This window comes from Neomonachus schauinslandi, chromosome 4 (assembly GCF_002201575.2).
Source record: "Neomonachus schauinslandi chromosome 4, ASM220157v2, whole genome shotgun sequence".
In the NCBI taxonomy this organism is placed as follows: Eukaryota; Metazoa; Chordata; class Mammalia; order Carnivora; family Phocidae; genus Neomonachus; species Neomonachus schauinslandi.
In genome coordinates this window covers 186,290,370-186,311,101 of record NC_058406.1, presented here as the reverse complement: position 1 = coordinate 186,311,101, position 20,732 = coordinate 186,290,370, and the positions used below count along the sequence as shown (strand labels likewise).

Below are 20,732 nucleotides of genomic sequence, written 5' to 3'. Positions count from 1 at the left end.
TCCGCCTTAATTTTCAGTTACCGTTTTTGATGTTTTTCACGGTAAGTTGCTCTGCTTGCTTTGCCTCAGAAATGTCTTGGGTGTTCTTGGCCCTTTGTTCACAACACACCTTTTAGAATCCCCTTGTCAGGCTTGGAGTTTCGGCTGCAGGTTCATGCATCCGCTGCATGAATGTGGTGAGAACTGGCGTCTTTACCATTGGTGGGCTCCCAGCCCGTGAGCACATGTGTTTTTCTGTTTCTCCGATCTTCTTTCATGTTTTTCAGTAAAGTTTTATAACTTTCATTACCAAGATCTTACACATCTTTTATTAAGGTTGTTTTAACAAAAAAAAAACCCACGTTTTTTGCTACTAGAAGAGATACCACTCTGAGTATTACACTTTCCAAATCTTTGTGGCGGGTACACGTAAGCAACAATTGGTTTTTTAAAAAAGGAAGAGTCCAGAGATTTTATTTAATTTTTAAATGCTTTATTTTTAAACTTCCTAAATACGAACAATTTTAAACACAGAAAAGTAGACACAATGACGTACTGAGCCCAGTGCTGCCCAGTCCACCTCATCAGGAGTCCGCTGTGGCCGGCCCAGCCCCTTGTGACCTCGGGCTGCTGCTGTGTCATTCGGCGGTGAGTCCCAGACACAGCATGCCTCCCGCGTGGACACGTCCCCGTACCTCTGCAAGGAGTGAATGTGCGCAACCAGAGAGCCTCTAGAGTGCCGGGTCAGGTGCGCCCTGGCACCTCTGACGCTGTGGGGGCTCCGCGCACGTGCGCGCATTGCCGTTGATTGACAGGCCTTTCAAGTCTCTCTGAAGCTCGGGATTCTCCTCCATTGTTTGGTTTGTTTGTTTTTCTCTCGAAGTTTATTTCTGGAAGGAACATGTTTTTCCTGGGAAGTGTGATTGATTTTTGTTCACTGACTTTATATTTTGCTAAACTCCTTCTATTGACTGTAATAATTGTGGAATGTTACGTTTTTTTGTTTGGATGGTATTATTTGTAAATAGCGACATTTTTTTCCTCTTTTTCCCTAATGCGTCCATTCTTCTTCTCGCCTTCCTGAGCTGGTCGGAGCCTCTATGATGCTGGTTGACATGGTGCTTATATTCCGCGTGAATTTTTGGAAGAATAGGACTACACGTTCCTTAAGTGTGTCTGGGATTTTGCTATAAAACTGTCTGGGCCTCGTGTTTCCTTCATGGAGCGCTTTTTGACTAGCAGTTCACTTCTCCAGTTGTAAAAACTATCCAGGTTCTCTATTTCTTCTTGGGTCAGTTTTGCTCAATTGTGTTTTCTGAGACATATGTCTCCTTCACTTAAATGTTCGAATTTGTTGAAATAAAGTGTAGACAGTAGCTGCTGGTTGTCAATGGGGCAGCACTGTGGTGTGTTGGAGGGCCTGGTGGGGTCTGCCCGCCCTGCTCTGCCCCTGCCCAGCCATGGGCTGTCACGAAGGCTGAGGGCTGCTCAAGGTCTACCATTGTGGTGGCCGCTGTTTTATTAATGGTCGCCATATCTGCATCACATTCTCTTTTTTATTTCTAATAGGGCTTAATTGTACTTCTCCTATTTTCTTTTTTTTATAATCAGTATTGACTGAGGCTTGGCAATTTTGTAAGTCTCCCCGAAGAACTGATTTCTGACTTTCTTGATACCTTCTACTGTATGATTGATCTCCACTCATACTTTTTCATTTCTTCCTTCTCTATTGGAGTTGATGCTGTTTTATTTTTCTAACTCCTAAGTTGGATGTTTACGTCCTTCCTTTTTAGTTTTTATTCTTTTGTAGTAAAAACACTTGAGATTATCAGTGTCCAAATGGTCACTGCATTAGTTCAGTGACAGACATTCAGAAGAGAGCAGTGTTTTTATTTTTTTTAAAGATCCACTTATTTATTAGAGCGAGAATGAGCGAGAGAGAGCACATGAGGGGGGGAGGGTTAGAGGGAGAAGCAGGCTCCTCGCTGAGCTGGGAGCTCGATGCGGGACTCAGTCCAGGGACTCCAGGATCATGACCTGAGCCGAAGGCAGTCTGAGCCAACTGAGCCACCCAGGCGCCCGAGAGCAGTGTTTTTAAATTAAAATTCAGTTGTGTTTTCTTTTTTTATTTTTTTTAAAGATTATTTATTTATTTGAGAGAGAGAATGAGAGAGAGAGAGCATGAGAGGGAAGAGGGTCAGAGGGAGAAGCAGACCCCCTGCCGAGCAGGGAGCCCGATGCGGGACTCGATCCAGGGACTCCAGGATCATGACCTGAGCCGAAGGCAGTCGCTTAACCAACTGAGCCACCCAGGTGCCCCAATTCAGTTGTGTTTTCTTATTTCCATTTTGATTTCTTATTTGACTCAGGAATTATTTATTTTTAATTTTTAATTTTTTAATGATTTTTTCCTTTCAGGATTTATTTAGAACCATAGTTCATGGTTTCCAAATGTATGTATTTTTTTTTAGTTCTCTTAAAAATGATATCTAGTTAATTGCATTTTTGTCGGGAAAGGACCTATATTGTCCTGATTTGCTGACCGTTGTTGAGGCCTGGTGCTGCTGGTTCCTCACTCTTTCCTCTGCAGGGTGATGCGGCAAGGCTCCCAGGGAGGGGCTGCCCCCTGGGCGGGACTTTGGAGCCGGGCGGGGACCCCCATCTGTGCAGGAGAGGCCACCACCACCTGGGACCTGCTGTGCCCCGAGCACCGTGGGGTTCGTGCACCCTGTAGGTAATTATGCGGAGCTTAGGGTGATCTCTTTGTGGTAGAATTGCAGCAAAAACACAGCAAAAAGCCAACTGGCAGGTTATTAATACATAAAGAACTCACGTAAATCAAAGGAAAGCCTAAAAATCTTCTACAAAGGGACCAGCCCTGTGAAGAGGTAGGAAATGCGGCTGAGTCTCACCACCGCCCCGAGAGACAGACTTGAGGGGGCAGAGTGCCCACACTGCTGGGCCACGGCGGAGCTGGTTCGCTCCGGAGGTGAGGGCGCGGCTGCTCCCGGACCCCGCCACCTTCCCGCTCCTGGCCCGGCCCTGCCTCTTGCTAGGACGGCATCGAGGTGCGGGCAGGGGCGCTGGCTGCGGCATGGTCGTGGACGGAGAATGCAGGAGCGCCGTCACCACCTCGCTGAGGGAGGCGGCTGAGATGTGGGCATCAGCTTGAGTTGTCGAAGGTCGCTGGGGGGCCTCCGCACGTGTCCGGAGGTGGTGACAGGTGTGCTGAATGAAGTAAAGCAAAGTCGTGTCCAGAGTCTTCTAATTGTGCCAGACCCCCAACCCCGTGGTCACAGCGTTCACCTCCAGGTGCTGTAATTGCAAACGATCTTTATCATTTCTTTGTATTTGTCTGCGTTTGAACTTTTCCCTGTAACTGTGTGTATTTTAAATCAGAAAATTGTCTCAGGCCCCCCTCAAAGTTCAAGGGTCGTGTGATTCTGGAGGGTGAACCAGACCGGCCCCTCCACAGGCATCTGGACCACGTGGAGTAACCAGGAGGAGGTGGGCAGGGCCTGGACTTCCATGACCAGGTGCCAGCATGGGGAGGGCATCAGGTGGTGATGTGGGCGGTGACATGGGCTGCCAGCTGGGCCCCTGGCCTCCCTGCTCCCATAGCGGGGGTTCTGGGGGCTCTGAAGCAGATGGTGACCCCATTCGCCAGGTACCTGGATAGCTGTGCCTCTTCCTTACACTGGTCTGGGCAAGTGGCCGCAGGGGAGCCTGGCGCAGCTGTCTGCGGGAGGACGTGTCCCACGGGCTCCCCACCAGCCCTTCCGGAAGAGGGAAGGGGAAAGGATTTGCCCTGTGGGGAGATGGTCCCTGTCCTGGAGGCTCATGGTCAGACCCTCAGACCCACAGAGATGCCTGGACTTGGGGCCTCAGCCCTGGCCTCTCTCTCATGTGCTGTGACTGTCCAGGGCCGTGTCTGCCTCCCTGGACACCTAGGAGTGTTCTCGTAGTCTGATTTGGAAACCCACTTTGCTGCAGTTGTCTGCAGCGTGGGAACCTCCATCTCCGAATAAGCCAGCCGGCTACCCTGCCCTTCCTTCTCCATCCTTCCTGGACGGGGGAGGCTCTGGGAGTGAGGGGGATGGAGCCTCCCACCGAGGCCGGCCGGGAGCCCCATGGGCCGCCTGTGTGCTTCGGGTCCTTGCTGCCTGGAGGCGGAGGATGGCCGAGGGGTCCAAAGGGGATTGCTTGGGCCAGTCCTTCTGTCCAGTCATGCTGGGCTATAGTGTCCCCCCACAGAGGGATGAGAGCATAAGCTGGACAGGTGTCCTTGGCTCTCCCTTCTCTGGGCAGATGCGAGTCCAAGGCCTTTTCCGAGAAGGAGCCACCCCTTCAGGAGCTCGGTGCCGGGACCGGCCCTGGACAGGCCGTGTCCCCTGGGTTTCAGGGCGGCTATGGGCGTGCTCAGACGGGTCAGCCATCGCCTCCTAGAGCTCGCTCCGTGGAAACTGCCCTTCCAGAGAGCTCCAGAGTGAACAAGGTCACACAGATGGCCCAGGGCCATGGACTGAAAGGCACATCTTTCAGAGATGGCAAGACGTTTTTACGAGATGTGTCTTAGGGTTGACAAATTCTGGCAAAACGTGTCTAGGACGTGTTTTTGAATAAATGAGAATGATGAGAAAATGAAGTGTCCAGGGGTCCAACCCTGTGCGGGGCCAGTTCGGGGCTGGGTATGGGGAGGAGGCCACACGGGTGCCCAGCACCGCTGCTCCTCAGCCCTGCAGCCGAGTGTCAGGAAGGGTGGGTTTTACTTATGTTTTCACTCCCAGTATGCCACGGAACGACATTTTTATAAACAGAATGATGCCATGCTGGGGTGCTGTGGTGATTTCGAATTGTCGTCAACATCCCAAAGTCCTTACTCTCCATTTTTGTTCATCATCTGTCGCAGACAGCTAACATCCATCGAAGGCCTGGCCTGGTCTGTGGGCCACACCTGAAGCCCTGCTCTAGGGGATTTCATCTTTGAGGTCACCTTTTAGAATAATCGTGGCTTAAAGAAAGGTCTGGAACGTTTAAAGTTCTGAACTCGATGCTGGTCCTCAGCCCAAGCGGCTATTGCACAGGATGTGGCAGTCTGGGAGGGCTTCTTGGACGAGGTGGGCCCGAGTGGAGCTGTTTGGTGTGGATGCTTGGAGGGCTGAGGGCACCTGCTGTCCCATGTGGGGCCTTGCTCTGCCATCTGCACCCTGCGCTGCTCTGTGGGCAGGCTGGGTGTAACTGTGATGTTCCTTGCTGTCTGTAGAATGCGCTGAATGTCGGACCGAGTACGGAACCCGCCATTTCCCCTGCCTGTCGCCAGAGAGCAGCCCGCAGGACCCCTGTGTGGGCCAGGACGGGGAAGGTGATCTGGGGTCGGCGGGCACGCCCAGAGGCCCGAGGGCCAGGAAGCGAGGTACTTCCGCTTGGGTGCTGGATCTGGGGAGACCTGGGAAAGGCCACCCTGAGATGCCAAGCGCTGAGGAGGGAGGGCCAGCAGGCGGGAGCCCAGGCGTGCTGAGCTGGGGCCAAGCTGCAGCACGGATTCTAGCCTGCACCCTCCCCCCCACTGCCTTCCCCTTCCCTGAGGACGGCAGATGGCAGGGCTGGACCAGTGGCAGGAGGCTGTTGTGTGATGACCAGTGCTCGTCAGGGCCCCATGGGATCCAGGGAGGAGGCTCAGCCTGTGGGACGAGTTCCCATGGCCCCTTTGCTCCAGAGCCTGGCTTCTCCTTGTAGGGGGAGCGGGTCCCTGGTGTGTGCGTTAGTGTGGGGAGGGCATGAGGGCCTCTGTAGAGGCAGCCTTCCAGTTGACAGGGACCTGGGCGGACACAGGCGGGGCTGCTGACCTCTGAGTGCTCCCCAGGCTCACACATCCTTCTGCCCTCAGGGGCTCTCAGTGTCGGGAGCTCGCTCTCTCCTCGCGTCTGGGAACCCGTGGCCTCATGGGGGAGCTGCCTCTTCTGCCCTTACAGGTGGTCCCCCTGCCTCCGGCAGGCACAGGCTGACTGCTGACAAAGCTCCCATGTGGGCAGAGGCCTGAAGACTTGGCACTCTGTGCCTGCCCAGCCCAGGGACCCCTGTGAGCGGAGGATCGGGAGGCTGTAGGGGCACAGAGGGGCAGAGTGTGGAGGCTACGGGCCCGGCCACCTGCCTGCCCTCCTGCTCCTGTCCTCCACGTGTGCTCGGCTGGGCGGGAAGGCTGAGGGTGCCCGTCAGGCAATCCCAGGGCTAGGACTCGGACCCGGGCCTCTGGATGCCTCGCAGGGAGGGGGCGGTAGCTGGGAGCGGGCAGCGGTGTCCTGAAGCCAAAGCCAGAGACGAGGCCAGCGCCACAGCCACCACCCCCACCGGCCCAGGCCTTCAACACCCACCTTTTGGTGCCTTTCCAGGGCCAGGGGTCACTCCTGAAGGCAGTGGGGCACCGGGGCCCACCTCGCTGCCCGCTGCTGGCCCGAGGAAGGACTGCACCCGTGGGGCCCGTGGCCGGCTGGCGGGGCCCAGTGCCACGCGGGCCAAGAAGAGGAAGCCCAACTTCTGCCCACAGGAGACGGAGGTCCTGGTGTCCAAGGTCAGCAAGCACCACCAGCTGCTGTTCGGTCCGGGGCTGCTGAAGGCCGAGCCGGCCCGCAGGTACTGTGTGTGGAGCTGCATCCTGCAGGCCGTGAACGCCCTGGGCTACTGCCGCCGCGACATCGTGGACCTCAAGCACAAGTGGCGGGACCTGCGTGCCGTCGTGCGGCGCAAACTGGGTGACCTGCAGCGTGTGGCCCACGGCCCCGGCGGGCCCCAGGCCCTGGCCCTCACGCCCGTGGAGCAGGCGGTGGCCAAGACCTTCTCCTGCCAGGCCCTGTCCCCCGAGGGCTTCGGCCCGGAGCCGCTCCCAGGTGAGTCCCTTGGCCCAGCTGACCGGTGGGCAGGAAGCAGAGACCCACCGCGGCCGGGCTGCTCCTCATCCCTCGGCCCCAGGGGCCTCCTGCCATGCCCCCCTCCTTGTCCCCGCCACCAGGGTTGGGGCCGTTTCTGTTCCTTCGCGCACACGCTGGTGTGGCCACGCGGGGACAGCTTTCTAAATATCACAGCCCTGCAGCTGCACTTGCCTCCCCTCTGCTTTGCCCCTGCCCTCTCGCCCCCAGCTGCGGAACGGGGAGCTGGGCGCACACAGACGCGGCTCTCCTCTGAGGGACGTCTGCTTCCTGCCTCTGGACCATGACCTACGGGAAGAAACGCGTTTTCCTGTGCGGTCCCACAGACACACTCACACCTGTGACACGAGGTTTTCAAGACCGTGGTTACTCCACGTTGTCCTCTACGCCCTGACGTTTCTCTCTTTTGCTCTGCCCCATCCCGTACTCCTACCCTGTCCGCTGAGTGAAGCGCTCCTGCTGATTTTCTGGTTTTACTACCGGGCCTGCAAAGCTGCGGTTGGGAGCGCCGGGCTCTGTGGCTGGCTTAACATCCGGAACAGGCCTCAGTAAGGGCTGGGCTGGCCCTGCGGCGTCCGGTGGACAGCTTGGTGGGACAGCTTGGTGGGGGAGAGGGTCACCCGGAGCCCAAGTGGTCCTTCCGCAGCTGTTTTCCAGGGGAGCGTTGCTCTCCGGGGCGTGACTTCTCCTCATCCGGCGCAGTGGGTCGGGGGCTCGATGGAGGTCAGCCCAATGTCTGGGAGCTCTGCTGGGAGCTCAGCGGGGTGGGTCCCAGACGGGTGCCCGTTGCATGGATATGCACAGCCCCGGTGGGGCACACAGGGTGCAGAGCTGCCTGGGAGCTGGAGGAGGATGGAGGCTGAGCCCAAATACTGGCAGTTAGGGCGGGGGAAGGAGGCATGGGGTGGGGGTGTGCGGATCATCTGTGCGTGCCTCCTCTGTCGTAGGTGGGTACTGGAGGTAGGTTCTGGGGACCATTTCTCAGTCCTTACCTAGTCTTCGACTTTGGGCCAGAAAATACAGAGTGTCAGAAACAAAGCAGAGGCAAACACGTGTTTTCCTAGAGACCGGCACAGGTTGGGTCTCATCTCTGGTGCCAGCCGCGCGCACGACTTGGTGACGTGGTCTCCCCAGTGATGGGCACCGCTGCCCTGGTGACCTTGTGACCTGGTGCTGGCTGGGGCCCCGAGCAGTGGGATCCCTGAGGCTGAGGGCCTCCTGCTCTGTAAGGGGGGCATGCAAGCCCCTGTGGGTTGCTGTGCGCAGTGGGAGAACTGGCCGTGCCGTGCCCAGCGCGTGCCTCGCAAAACTCTGCCTCCCTTGTTTGGCCCATGTTCTTCCCGGACAGACCCTAACGCACGCTCGCCTCCCTCCTGCACGCCCAGAGTGCCGTCCCACACCCCGACCTCGAGGCCGCCGCCTCCCGCACAGCTGTCTGCCTCCCTGGCCCAGTGCACAGCCCTGCTGTGGCCCCGGCCCCAGACCCCGCTCTGCCTCGCGGGTGTCCACTCATCCCCGCGTGGTTGCTGGTGCGTTTGGCGAAGGATGCGCCCTCACCAGCTGGGGACCGGCCGCACACATTCCTCAGCCCTGCCCTCTGGCTTTCCAGCGCTCTCACCTGGGGGCGCTCATTTCCTTGGAGCGGGCGTGAAGGAGGAGTGTGGCGGCCTCGCAGCTCTGCTCCCTGCAGGCCCAGGCGGGCCCCCAGCTCCTGGCTTTCACGGCTTTGTGATTGTTTCCAGACGCTTCCTGTCCCCGAGGCCCTGGAGGGTTAGCCTTCCCTTGCAGAGTGACCTGCCCCAGACTGGAGTTCTGGGGAGTTGTTGAGCACCATGGGACGGTCCGTCGTGTGGCCCAGGTGTGGGTGCTGTCGCTCCTCAGTGGGGGTGCCCCACAGCCTGCCGGCACTTGGATCTGGTCGCAGAGCCTTTCTTTCCCAGAGCACTTTGCAGGACTGTTGCTGTCGATCACGGGGAAAAGGGGAAGTCCTGCCACGGGGACGCTCCGTGCCTTGTCTGTGCAGACATTACCAGTCCATCGCAGCACGATGAGCCACTCCACGGCCTGAAGCAGCCTCAGCCTCTTTGGGCTGCCACCCTGGGGAGGGGTGCCTTCATGGGGCAGGCTCCTGGCTGGCTGCCCTCCCCCCCCACAGTGAGGTCATCCCACTGGCATGCGGCACTGCCCCGTCTCCCCCTGTACCCAGCCCTCCCTGGCTCCTCCTCTAGTGCCCTAGGCATGGGCCCGGGGCCGGGAGCCTGCATGCAGGCCAGATGCCCCCCCAGCCCCACCCCTCCTCTTGCTCTGTGCTCTGGGCGCCCCCAGTGGCCATGCTACTCGGGAAGGAGGAGCCCCCGATGCTGCAGGGCCTTTATCCCCTTGCTGTTAGGCTCCTTCCTCTGCCTCATGCTCATGTGGTTCCGGGTCCCCTGACGCCCCTGGGCCTGCCTCCGTGCACTCGGTGTGGGGGCAGAGATCCTACCCGTGTCCCGTGTCACCTGGGTGAGGGCACCTAGGAAGGCCCACGGAGCACATCCGGTGACACCTGAGTTTCATAACTCAGGTCTGCTCTCAGAGTGGCTGAATTCTGAGTGTTCGCTCCAGGCCGCGGAGGTGGCCCGGGGCTGACTGTGGGGACCCCCTGCAATCCTGCTCCCGCCACACTCCAGGATTTCGGATTTGTCTGTTTCTCCTGGCAGGTGCAGCAAGCGTGGCTCTCTGTATTTTGGAGCTCTGGTATGTGTGCGAGGCTTAGAAGGGGGATTGGTTCCCCCAGCCGGAAGGGAGCAGGGCCCTCTGGGGTGGGAGGCAGGCTGTGAGGGGGTCACGGGGGGGCGGGCCAGGGAGCTTTGTCCTGTCTTTCGCCGCTGGCCCCGTTGGGCATGCTTGGACCTGCCCTTGCTGGGGGTCGCTCAGGGTGGGGTGTGCACACCCCCACGTCCTGTCTGTGGATGTGGCCAGTGTCGTCCAGGGAAGGGGCTGCTGCTGTCATCCCTGGCCTCCTTGGGGCCCTAGGTCTGTGCAGGTGCTGTGCCTGTGGACCCCCAGCAGCCTGTGAGATGGTGCTGTCACCCCTTCCCCCCAGCAATGCGAGCGCACTGGGGCACTGGGTTTTGCCCAGGCCTGTCTGCTTTGCGGCCGAGAGGTCCTCTGACTTCCCTTGCTCGTCCTGCGTCCGGGGTGCCATATCACCACTCGGCCTCCTCCTGCCCTGCACGAGTCGACACCCCAGTCCTTCCACCAGCCGTCTGTTGCAGCTGGGAGCCATGTGGTGGGGCAGAGCCCGGCAGAGCCCGCTGTCCCCCGTCTGCCTGGCCCATGCGGCGGGGCAGCTGGGGACGACGTCCGGTTCCATGGGGGTCTCTGTGCTCCTGCCGCATTACTGGTGGGGCTGCTGCCTCTGGGCCCCGGGGAAATGAGGGGCAGGTGGCTGGAGCTGGGCCCCTTGGCGGACGGAAGGCGTTGCCAAGTGTGCGTCGGAAGCCTCGGGTCCCCTTTCTGCAGCAGGCAGATAATGCCGCGCACCTGCACAGAGATGCCGGGGGGGCCAGTAACTGTGATCTGGTGGCTTGAGAGCGTCCCATTGTCTCTGCTCACAGCAGAAGCAGAGGGCGGGGAGGAGGAGTCCCAGAGAAAAGCCTGATGAGTTCTTCTGGTTTTACTTTTTTATTTTATCTACGCCTCGTGTGGTCATGCGGGGCCTGGGAGCGATACAGTGCGTCCAGGTGCAGTTTGGTGACGTGTGCCCAGCAGCTTCCCCGTGGCGGAGTTTAGCGAGGGGGCATCACGACTCGTGCTGTGCACCGGCCCAGGGCAGCCACTAGCTTGCTTTGTGCCGCCGTAGGGTGGGCTTCTGTGGACTCGCGGGCACGTGGACTCCCGTGTCAGGGGTCTGGTGGCTTGTCCTCCCATTGCTCAGGAGTGGGCATCTCACAGTTTATGTCTCGTCCGCCCTGATGGACGGTTGTGTTTGCCAGCTTTTGGCTGAGTGAAGGCACCGCGAACCTTTGTGCATTCTCACTCTCTTGGGGGCTTGGAGAGACATTTAACTCGCTCCGAAACTTCCAAACTAGTTTCCGAAGTTGCTGTCCCACTGGGTTCACACAGCAGCGTGCGGGCTTGAGCATGCTGTGCATGCCGTCACCACGTGCCCCGAGGCCGTGCGGGCAGGCGTCATTGCAGCATGTCCCCTGCTATGGTCGGCGTTCCCACCGGGCTGGAGGCCGGCCCACACTGCTCGCGCCCGTCCCGGCGTCTGGGTTCCGGGGCCGTCGGGTAGCCATGGTGCAAACCTTCTGTCAGGCTCTGCACTGTCTTGTTTTTTCTTGATGGGGTCTTTTTACGTTTTGATGTTATCGGTGTTTTGGGGTTTCTGCTCTTTGTATCCCATCTAAAAAGTTCTTGCCTACTACAAAGTCCCAGAATTATTGTTTTTTGAAGTTTTTTTTAAAAGATTTTATTTATTTATTCAACAGAAAGAGAGGCAGCGAGAGAGGGAACACAAGCAGGGGGAGTGGGAGAGAGAGAAGCAGGCTTCCCATGGAGCCGGGTGCCCGATGCGGGCTCGATCCCAGGACCCTGGGATCATGACCTGAGCCGAAGGCAGACGCTTAATGACTGAGCCACCCAGGCGCCCCTTTAAATTTTTTTAAGATTTTATTTATTCATTGTTTTTTCAAGTTTTTTTTGAGAGAGAGAGCAGGAACAGGGAGAGGGCAGAGGGAGAGGGAGAAGCAGACTCCCCGCAGAGCAGGGAGCCTGACGTGGGACTCGGTCTGAGGACACTGAGATCATGACCTGAGCCGAAGGCAGACTCTTTACTGACTAAGCCACCCAGGCGCCCCTGTTTTTTGAAGTTTTATAGTTTTAGCTTTTGCGTTTAAGTGTCTGATACATGGGCAATTGATTTTTGAGTCTTGTTAGTTTGGGGTTGGGGATCAGTGGATATCCAGTTGTTCATCACCGTTGGTTGAAAAGACCAAATCACCTTGATGCTTCTGTCTAAAGCCACTGGGAGGTCGACTTGTTCCTGATGATCTGGGTCTCTGCTTAACGCAACACCAAGCCGCCTTGACTATAAAGTAACTATAGTCTTGAAGCGGGTTGGGAATTATTTTCTCCTCCTCTGTTTTCTGAGAAAATTTGTGTAGAATTGATACTATTCTTCCCTTAAATATTTGGCAGAATTCACCAGGGAAGCCTCTGAACTGGCATTCATTGTGGGAAGGTTTGAAACTACACTTTATTCCATGTTACAGTGTCATGGGTTACAGTGTTACAACATTACGTGTACGTGTTACAGTGTTGCATGTTACATGTTAACATGTTACAGTGCCACCCAGGCTTCTGCTGCTTCTCATATGACCTTCGATCATTTGTGTTTTCAAGGAACTTACACATTTCATCAAGATTGTGGCATTTACTGCTGGGCTGTTGTCTGCAATATTCCCTTAGTATTGTTTGAATGCCAGTGTGGTCGGCAGTGAGCCTGCCTCTCTCGTTTCTGACATCGCTAATTGTGTTTTCTCTATTTCGTACTTGACTGGTCTGACTGCAAGTCTATCAATTTTATTGATTGTTTCAAAGAACCAGATTTTGATTTCATTAGTCTTCTCTATCCAATGTCAAGTTAATTGATTTTTGCTCATCTTTATTATTTCCTTCCTTTTCCTCACTCTGGGGTTAATTTGCTTCTGTTAGATCATTGATTTGAGACCTTTCTTCTTCCCTAATGTATTTATTGCTATAAATTTTCCTCTGTGCATTGCTCTACTTGAACAATTTTGTATATATTGTGTTTTCATTCATTCATTGAAAAATATTTTCTAATTTCCTTTGTCGTTTTTTCTTTAACGGTTATTTAGAAGTATATTGTTTAAATTTTCAAATAATTCTTTTTGTTTCCAGATATCTTTCTTTTACTAACTTCTGGTTTAATTCTGTTGTGATCATAGACTCTTTTGTATAATTTCAGCTGTTATAAACACATTGCGACTTGCTGTATTCTCTGAAATACATTGTATCCTCGTGTGTGTACCATGTGCGTTTGTTGGGTGGTGTGTCCTGTAAACGTCACTCAGGTCAAGTTGATTGATGGTGTTGTTCGAGTCTTGGTATCCTCACTGGTTTTCTCTGCTGCTCAGTTTACTGCTGGGAGGGGGTGTTGATGACTCTCACTATAACTGGATTCGTCTGTTCTCCTTTCAGTTTCATCAGTTTCTGCTTCGGACATTTTCAAGCTGTGGTATTAGGAGCATGCACATTTAGGACTGTTTTGTCATCTTCATTAGTTGACCCCTTTGTTGCTGCAAAAACGTTCCTATTATCTCTACTTACACGCATGGTTCTGAGTTCTCTAGTGTTAGCATAGCCGCTCCAGCTTTCTTAGGATTACTGTCCTAGGCAATGTGTTTTCCAATCCTTTTACTTCCAAGTTATGTCTGGTTTTACATATAACGTGCTTTTCCCGTACTCAGTGAATATGGAGTTTGCTTTTGGCCCTCTCTCACCATCCCTGCCTTGACTGGAACGGCCACAGTGGTGCTGTCCACGGGAGCTTTGGTGATGACAGGTCCCGTCCTCTGCACTGTGGCAGCCGCCAGCTGCACGTGGATTGCACTGGCGCCTCACTCGGGTTTGGGCCATTTGTCATTGGCACAAATGCCGGTGTGCTCGGGGTTAAATCTCCCATCTTCATGTTCGCAGTCTGTATCTCCCTTTCTTTCTTTTCCTTTCTTTCTTCCTTCGTGTTTTTGGAGGAATTGAATGTTGTTTATTATTCCATTTTGCCCCCACTCGTGGCTCATCAGCGATACCTGCCCGTTTTGTGTTTTAGCGGCTGCTTTGGAGTCTCTGGTGTCCACCTGAGCTCCTGACGGCGTGCCCTCGGGTCCTGCTCAGGCACTCGGCATGTGATGTGGGAGCCTCGCACGGCCTACTCCCGCTTCCCTTCGGGACGGTGCGTTATTGCTAGCGGCCCTCTTATGGCTTTCACTTTATTTATTTATTTATTTTTTTAAAGATTTTATTTATTTTTGACAGAGAGTGCACAAGGGGGAAGAAGCAGGCAGAGGGAGAGGGAGAAGCAGGCTCCCCGCAGAGCATGGAGCCCGACACGGGACTCGATCCCAGGGCCCTGGGATCATGACCTGAGCCGAAGGCAGACGCTTAACGACTGAGCCACCCAGGCGCCCCGTGGCTTTCACTTTAATAATCAGTGTTCTCTGAGATAAATTTAAAATGAGACAAGGTGTCTGTTTTATTTGCCTTGACGCCTGCCCTCCCTCACTCTGGCTTCTCATGCAGATCCACATTTCCTTTTATCGTTTCTTTTGACCTGACCGATTTCTTGTAACGCTTCCTGGGCTGCACATCTGGCTGGGACAGAGTCTCTCAGCTTTTTTGTCTAAAATAAATCCTTACTTATCTTCTGCTTTTGAAATATATTTCTGCTGGGTATGGAATTCTGGTTGAAAGATTTTTTCCCCTTCTTTTGGCACTTTGCTGCTGTTGCTGCAGCGTCTTTGGGCGAAGCGTCCCCTGTATTGCGTTCTGTGGTGGTGTGGTGCTCCTCTGTCCCCTTCGGAAGTGTCCTCTTCCCCGCAGGCTTCCTGCAGTTTTGACTACTGTGCCTTGGGCTCTGAATTTTTAGTATTTACTCTGTTTGGGACTTTATGAAATTCTCCATGGAACTCTCAGTTTTTAATTGCGTAAAATTTGGATACTTTTGGTCCTTATTTCTTGAACTTCTCCTTGTTTGTGGCCCGTCTGTGGCTCCCCTTCCCCTGCCGGGCTGCTGGGTGTCACCCTGAGGTCCCTATGCCTTGGCCACCATGCTCTCCTCGAATCCACACCCCCCTGTACTCTGCAGCGTCACATCTGCTGCTGACCCCAAGCAGGGGGGGCCTTCACAAGGGCCTCTGCGGCTTTTCCACATCTTTGGTCTCTCCTTGCTGGGTAGACGTGCCCCTTCGTGTCCCTCAGCGCTGTTGTAACGTTGATGAATGCTCTTCTCCACTAAGTCAACTCTCTCGTTTCTGGGTCTGATTTTATGTTGGCTGATTTTTCTCATGGTTAGGGGTCACATACGTGTTCCTGCTTCTTCGTATGTCCAGTAAGTTTTAATTGTGAATTTTGGGTGCTTTTGTGCTGGGTTTGGTTGTTTTACTTGAGGAGGATTAGACTTTGTTCCAGGGGCAGTGAACTTACTTGTGGGTCACTGTGATCTCTTAGGGCTTGTGATAAACATCTTTTAGGGCACTTCTGAAGTAGCTGCCACCATGACATTCCCCGCCCTCCGGAGGCACGGCCTGTGCTGTCACTGCTGGACGCCGCGGGTGCTCAGAGCTCCTCCCCTTCTCCTGCCCCTGACTCACACCGACCCTGCTGGGTGAGGAGGTGCCTGCAGCTCCCTCGTGACCCCTGTGCCCTAAGCCGAGGGGCGTCTTTCCCCGTGCAGGCACAGACATGGGTTTGGCTGGAGACCAGGGGACGGGACAGGCTCCTGGAGCCCCTTCTGCCTCATCGTCTCCCCTCTGTCTCCTGCCCCCAGGGCAGCTGCTGGACCTGCCAGGCCCCGGGGTCCACCTCCGGACCCAGTGACGCCAGCCCCGCTGCGGCCCGCCCTCGCTGCTCCACGGTCTGGCCTCGCTCCTGGGAAACGGCCGGGGTGATGCTTTCCCAGGGCTGTGACAGTTTGTCCGGGATCAGAACATCATTTTCCATCTTTCATGCAGTTTTAGCCGTTTTCAGGGGACGGTAATCCTGGGCCCTGTTCCCTTACGACAGAAGCTGAAGTACTGTCAGGCACCCTGCATTGTGATTCTAGGAGAAGTTGGCTTATTTTTTTTTGGTCTTAATTTCTGTATTCCATGGGCCAGCACATACCTCTGACCTGAGAGTCGCCCCACATGGCCCATAGCTGACCCGCTGCTGACCACAGTGACCTTTTTGCGTCTTCCCTTGCCTGTTTCTCCTGTGTGTCTCCCGTGCTGGTGGCTGGCCCCCTCCCACCCCAGTCGTGCCCACTGGACATCTGGGCCTAAGGGACATGATGTCCTCCCTCTCCCTCCGCTCCTGCAAGTTCAGCCTCCCACAGCCCTGCCACCTCTTCCCCAAGGCTCTGACCTCATCGTCCTGCCCCTGCCCACCTGGATCCTGGCCCTGCGTGGGTCCCCTGGGCTGCGTGCAGAGGCCCTGCTAATGTTGTGCGGTCACCGTCTCACTGCCCGCCCTGTCTGACAGCGGGCCACTTGGGTGTGAGGTCTGGGCGCACAGTCCCGGGGAGCCCGACCCCCCCAGCGGCCCGCCCTAGCAGCGTGTTTGTGGACGTGGGCATCTGTCAGGTTTCCGGCCCCTCCTCTGTCCTGCTGCATTCCTGTGGTAGTAAAGAGGGGTTAAGCCTCAGGGTGCCTGGGTGGCTCAGATGGTTAAGCGTCTGCCTTCGGCTCAGGTCATGATCCCGGGGTCCTGGGATCGAGTCCCGCATCGGGCTCCCTGCTCAGCGGGGAGCCTGCTTCTCCCTCTGCCTCTCTCTCTATGTCTCTCATGAATAAATACATAAAATCTTTAAAAAAAAAAAAAAAAGAGGGGTTAAGCCTCAGACTCCTCCTGCCGCCACCAGGGCTCCCCCAACTGTGGCTCCGTCCCCTCGTGGGTGTCCCTGGTCGGAGGTTGCACCCCATGGCATCCCAGCGGGGAAGGGGGTGAGGCCATCCCGGGCCAGCAGCTTCCTTGTAAGAACACGAGGGGAAACTGCACTTGGACGCCCTAACTCCAGGTGAGAATCGGGTCCCGCGGGCCCTCTGGCTGCAGGGGAGTGTCTGAGCTGCGTGGCCAGGTACGAGGAATGAGACACCGGATCCTAGGGGACAGGCCTCAGCCGGCATTGCCGGGTATCGTCGCCGCTGAGGTGGGAGCCCCCACGGCCTCCCCCAAACTTCCGTGGGGGCGGAAGGCTGTGTTGGTGGTGGCCTTGCCGTCCTTGCTGCTGGGCTGGGACATTTGCACCCCCCACACCCCGTGGGTCTGCAGTATGGCTGACAGTCCCTGCCCCGGGTTCCATGCCCGCCCACAGCGTGTTGGGGGTGCACCAGATGCCCCGGGGCTGGTGGCGGTGGCGTCGTAGACGGCTGCACCTGCTGCTGTGACCGGGCTGGCGGCCACTGTGCTGGGGGGCCTCCCAGGCTGCTCTCAGGCACCTGCCCCCCGCACCGCAGCCAGTAAGGGGCCTGCTCCCCGAGGGCCCTGCATGGCCTGGCGCTTGGAGCAGGGGCTGGAGAGCTGCAGCTGCGTCTCCCCCGCTGAGACCATCAGCCGCCCTGCCCTGTGGGGTGGAGCTCTCCACCTTTGTAAAGGCTGCCATCCCCGCCCCACCTCTGCCCTTTCCTGGGCCACTTCCTCCACCTCTCTGAGCTCAGCTGCTTCAGCCCTGGATCCAAGACAGAATGTCTCAAAGCCAGTAAGCCGGTGTCCTCTGGAAAGATGCACACCCCACGGGGTCAGGAGTACACAGGGTCCTGGAGGGGGGGATCCAGGAGGGCTGGCCAGCAGGGAGAGCCTGTGGACGGGCTTCCAGAGATGTCCAGAGAAAGATAGCTTTGAGAAGGGAGGATGGGCGGCAACTACCCCAATGTAACTGGCTTCTAGAATCATCTACACATAGACTTGGAGGATAAGAAAGATTCTTGGAGCCACGTGCTTCCTCATTTCCTACTGAGGTCAGGGGCCAGAAGTACGTAGAAAAACTCCCACCAGCCTCCCCATTGCGTAGATGAGGCCGTGAAGCTGCACAGCCCAGGGTGGGGGCCCAGAGGCCGTGGCTCCCCACTCTGGTCCAGGCCGCTGCCCCCTCCGACCCTGACAAATCCCTGTCGATTGCCTGGAGACCTGCCCAGCTCTGGCCCATCCAGGCTGAGCCACCTGCTTTCCTGGAGGCCGGGGGTGGGCCGTGTAGACACGCATGTGAGTCCTTCCTCTTTGTGGCTCTGTCACGTGAAGGGTCCTGTGTATTCTGTTGGTGGCCAGTGGCACCCTTTCCGGGTTTTGGTATGAAGCCACTGTGAGCGTCTTGCGCCAGCTTCTTGTGGGCCTCTTTGTGTTTCTCTGTGTGGATACCCAGGGTGGGCAGAGCCATGGGAAGGGCAGGGCCGCGTCCTTTAAGGGAGGCAGACCTTGCTGTTGTGGCCACATGTGTGGCCTTCCCGTCCCTCCAGGACTTGGTGGTGTCCACACAATGTTCAGTAGAGTTTTTTAAGTTGAGTTAAAATTCACACAATGTAAAATTCGCCGTGTTAACCATCTTAAAATGTACACTTCAGTGGTTTTTAATATCTGCAACGGTGTGTGCAGCCATCACCATGAATAACCCGGAACCTTGTGTTATCCCCAAAGAAACCGCACAGCCATTAGCAGTCATTGTGTCCCCTGGCCCAGCCCCTGGCCACCGTGGATCTGCTTTCTATCCCTGTGGATCTGGGCACTTCTTGTCCGTGGAACCACATGGCGCGAGGCCCGTGCCCGCCTCCTTCGCCGGCACGTTTTAGAGGTTTAGCTGTGTGGTGTGTCATCGGGGCACGGACCCTGCTTTAGCACAGGTTGCTGGCTGTTGGGTCCTTCCTGTCCTGTGACTCGTAAGTCTGCAGTGACCACACGTGCATGTGTGCAGGCGCTCACGTGGGACCGGGTTCTTGTTTCTCTTGAGTGCGCCGGCGTGGGGGTGCTGGGGCCTTTCTGAGGGGCTGCCCCCTGCTTTCCTCCCTTTCCTATGGCTCTGCGTGCCCCGGGGTGGGCTTGGCGTTCCATCCCTGATGCTCTGGGTGACCCCAGGCTGGGAGGGTGTGACTGCCCAGAGCATGCAGCTCCATGAACGTGTGTGCTCCCCTCTGCTGTCTTCCAGCCACCCAGGTGGACCCAGCTGACCTCCAGGAGCTGTTCCAGCAGACGTCGGCCAGCGTCTTCCGAATCAACTCCAATGGTGAGTCTGTGCCAGGCCCGGTCTCACCCCCACCTGACCTGGCCATCTTGGGCCACTGAGCACATCACAGGAGGTCGAGGTGACATGGGGTGGTGGGCGTGCCCGTGGCCATCCTCTTACTCAGCCACCCTGCAGCCCAGGAGAGCACTGTGGTCTCAGGGCAGGGCGGCGGTTGCCCGTGTGTCCACCGCTCCCTGCAATGTGGACAAGTGCCCCCCCGGGAAGGGGTGCCTCAGAGCCTCCCTCTGACTGGCCGCATGGGCCGCCTCATAGGTCACTGGGATCAGGAGTGAGAGCCCTGTCTCGCCCCATCCTTAGCTCCTGTAGATCAGGGGGATGGGGGGTGGCTCGCCATACCCTGTGGGCCAGGGTCGGTGTTTGCCCCTGAGCCCTGAGCTCTGCCAGGTCAGCAGGAGAGTGCTGACCAGGAGAGGAGAAAAAGCCGCCTCTCCAGACCTAGGGTGTCTGTGGGCCTGTGCCTGAAGGGCCGGGGAGAGGGCTGTGCCTGGGACGCTCTGCTGGGGGCATGGCTGGCCGATGTGGGGCTGGGGCTGGGCTGTGGCTGGGCTGTGGCAGCAGCTGTCCTGGCCCTGGCTGCTCACGGTCACTGTGGTCTCCTTGGCCTCAGCCCCCATGTCCTTGGGCTTCTTACCCTGCCTCTGCTGGGGGTGGGGAATGCGCCCTGGAGTCTGGGGATCAGCTGGTGGGGGTCCTTCTGCTCCTGATGCGCGTCCCTTTCTCTTGGCAGTGACCTCCTTGGAGCAGAGCCTCCAGGCCCTGGGGACGCCGAATGACATGCAGGAGCTGAGGGAGAGCCTGTGAGTGTGTGATCGTGTGCATGCCCGTGGGTGTGCACAGGCGTGCCCTGCACCCACTTGTGTGCCTGCCTGTCACATACCAGCCCCACATCTGCTGGGACCACATGCACGCCCCACACACCTGAGGGCCAGCCGAGCTCGTGCTCGCAGCCTGAGGCTGAGCTCACACCCAGCGTCCCCCTCCATGGGGCACACCCATGCACGCCGGTGTCTGCTCAGGTGGCAGACATGCGTCTGCTTGCGTGCTTTTTGGCCCAAATGTGTGTGTCACGCACCAGAGCTCACTGACGGGGCCTGCACACGTGTGAACGCACCTGTGGACACACCAGGTGACAAGGTGCACCGTGTGCACAGGCAGCTTGCAGGTGGTGGACACACAGGCTGGGTTGGAGCGGGGCTTTGTGGTTTTGGTTCTGCCCCTGTGGGGATCCTGTTGGGCTTTCCTTTTGGGGTTGCCTAGGATGAGGCTGTGTTCCTCACAGAAAGGCTTCTCAGGAGCTGGGTCTATGGGGAGTGAGAAAGGCGATTTCTGCAGGGGGGGCTAGCCTGGCTGGCATGGGGCAGGGGGCAGCTCTGTTTACGCCCTGCTACCCAGGGCCTGGTGACACTTCATGAGAAAGCCGTGTGATCCCAGCATGGCCCGGGTGGGGAGCACCGAGGGGGAGCCTGAGACCTGCATTTACACCCTCGTTCCCTTTGCCACCTCCTTTCCAGGGGACCCTGGGTTGGTTGAGCCTGAGCCTCCTGCCTGGGAAGGATGATGGTGTGGGGCGGTGGACCAAATGTGCTCTGAGGGGTGTGGGCTGTGGCCAAGACCACATGTCTCTTCTTGGCATTGATGTCTGTTGGAGAGGCCACAGCCCCTTTCCATCTATTTATCCATCACCCTGTCCATCTGTGTGTCCATCCAGCCACCCACCCGTGCATTCATTCCCTTGCCCGTATGCCCACCCACCTGTCCGTCTATCCACCTGGACATCCATCTACCCATCCACCCATCTACCCACCCACCTACCTACCCGCCTCCCTGTCCAGCCA

General features: G+C 57.0%; 1 protein-coding gene across 1 annotated transcript in view; it reads left to right on the top strand.

The window, feature by feature from the left end:
* Positions 1-20,732, top strand: part of TSNARE1 (t-SNARE domain containing 1) — a 93,856-nt gene that overhangs the window by 30,135 nt on the left and 42,989 nt on the right. Inside the window, exons 3-6 of the mRNA XM_044914693.1 lie at positions 5,243-5,392; positions 6,369-6,863; positions 18,799-18,876; positions 19,625-19,694. Of these exons, the coding sequence (XP_044770628.1) occupies positions 5,243-5,392; positions 6,369-6,863; positions 18,799-18,876; positions 19,625-19,694 (793 nt within the window). The remainder of the gene's footprint in view (positions 1-5,242; positions 5,393-6,368; positions 6,864-18,798; positions 18,877-19,624; positions 19,695-20,732) is intronic.